Source organism: Mizuhopecten yessoensis, unplaced genomic scaffold, assembly GCF_002113885.1.
Source record: "Mizuhopecten yessoensis strain PY_sf001 unplaced genomic scaffold, ASM211388v2 hete_36011382, whole genome shotgun sequence".
Classification (NCBI taxonomy): domain Eukaryota; kingdom Metazoa; phylum Mollusca; class Bivalvia; order Pectinida; family Pectinidae; genus Mizuhopecten; species Mizuhopecten yessoensis.
The window spans coordinates 1-1,789 of NW_018482419.1; the positions used below are offsets into that span (position 1 = coordinate 1).

At 44.6% G+C, this 1,789-nt stretch overlaps 1 protein-coding gene across 1 annotated transcript; it reads left to right on the top strand.

The window, feature by feature from the left end:
- Window positions 1-131: 131 nt before the first annotated feature.
- Window positions 132-1,394, top strand: LOC110444087 (involucrin-like; the record flags this gene model as incomplete). Its single annotated transcript, XM_021488506.1, has 2 exons — window positions 132-947; window positions 1,216-1,394. Coding segments are annotated over 2 exons (995 nt in total), but the record flags the coding sequence as incomplete, so codon positions are not given.
- Window positions 1,395-1,789: the final 395 nt, after the last annotated feature.

The window sequence follows — 1,789 nt, forward strand, 5'->3', positions numbered from 1 at the left end:
CGAGTATGTCTACCAGCTAACTCCTGATGTTGATACAATACTGAACATTGATTTAGTTGATTTTGATCAGAAAAAGAGATGAAATAACTATAACTGATGTATATATTTTTCTGCATTCTGTACAATTTCAGCCTAAATTACAATCCCAGAAAAGAGGAAGTCCCGCTAAAAAGACGCCAAGGAGTAAAGACCAAATCCAGAAGGTCAAAGACAGTCAGCATGAAAAACACATGGACGATGTGGACTCTGAGGGTCTACATGGTCACAGTGGTGACAGCGAACTTGATCACAGTGGTGAGTCCGATGACCACAGGCATGTTCATCGTCATCCAATTCGCCATCCCCGGCGTGATAGTGAGGCGAGTGACAGTGAGATTGATGGCAGCGAGTCTAGTGAGGATGAGGAACTAGAGGAAGGAGAGGTGGCTGATAGCAGGCACCGCCAACAATTGCTCCAGGCCCACCGCCGGGCGGTAGCCAAGTACCACTGCAACCACCACCACGCACACCACCATGATACGTCAGAGGAAGAAGAGGAAGAGGAGGAGGAAGATGACTCAGAATACCTAGAGGACTCTGAAGATGAGGAACTTCTAAAGGAAGCCAAACTGGTTCACATGAAGCATACTTGTCAGGACAGTGAGGGAAGTTCCGATTTTGAGGATGAGGCTCGGATGGTCCATGAGGGGAAAATGTCATACCAAATGGCCCAGAGGATTCTCAGGAAACACCACCAACAGCAGCAGAGAATACTACACCAGGCACACCAGCTGGCCCTCCAGAGTCAACAGAAGGTCAGGAGGCGAGGTGAACGACCCAAGGATCAAGGGCAGAGGAAGGTGAAGTCAGGTGAAGATCAACCAGAGGCCAGTGAGGAAGATAAGGGGGAGGACAAAGATGCTAGTCAGGAGCTTGTCAAACAGGAGGACCTTGCTAACACCTCCCTGGTAAGTGGTCATTTATAGTTGCATAAAAGAAACTGGGAAATGCCTCAATTAATGCAACTGATATTTAATTTTAAATAACTTTTAGGATTTAGGAAGTCTGTGAATATTTGAGATTGCCATTAATGATGATTTAAATCATGCTATCATAAGTGAAGCCTACCTCAACTTTAAAAAGAAGAGAGAAAATGAAAATGATACCAACTATTGATCTATGGTGGAAATGAAAAGTCCAATGCAAGAAATGAGATCGATTGTATCTGTTTGACAGGAGTCCATTGAGTCCGATGTGGCCATGCACGGTGGGAGTCAGGACAGTGGACTGGAGCAGGCTGAGGGAGGCCACTCCCCTGGAGGTCTCACCCCGGGACAGGAGACTGAGATATTTGACTGCTCCTCATTCATACAGCAAGTGGGAGTACAGCGCCAGAGGCAGAGACACATACAGGGGTAACTGTTGTGCTATCACTTTATCTCTCGAAATAGATGTGTTGACTTGGAGATTAAGGAGGATAGGGAATAGAAAGGTTAAGTTTCTTGAGAAAAGTTAGTTTTGCTGAGGCAAAGATTAGCTCCAATTTCCTGATCTGAGAAAAATCACGAAAATTATCCTAATGTGTTTGGAACAACCAGTATTATGTACCAGCTCATATTTAATCCTGTATGTTTCTAGCGGGATGAATATATTTAATAACTGCTTCAGTAGAGACTAATATGATGAAAACAATTTCCAAAGAACCAATTTCTTGTCAATGTCCTGTGATGATACCATCCTTGCGCACACAGTATTACTGTCTGGCGGTCTGACCTCCAGTCCGTAATGTGACGATTATTAGGGACACTCG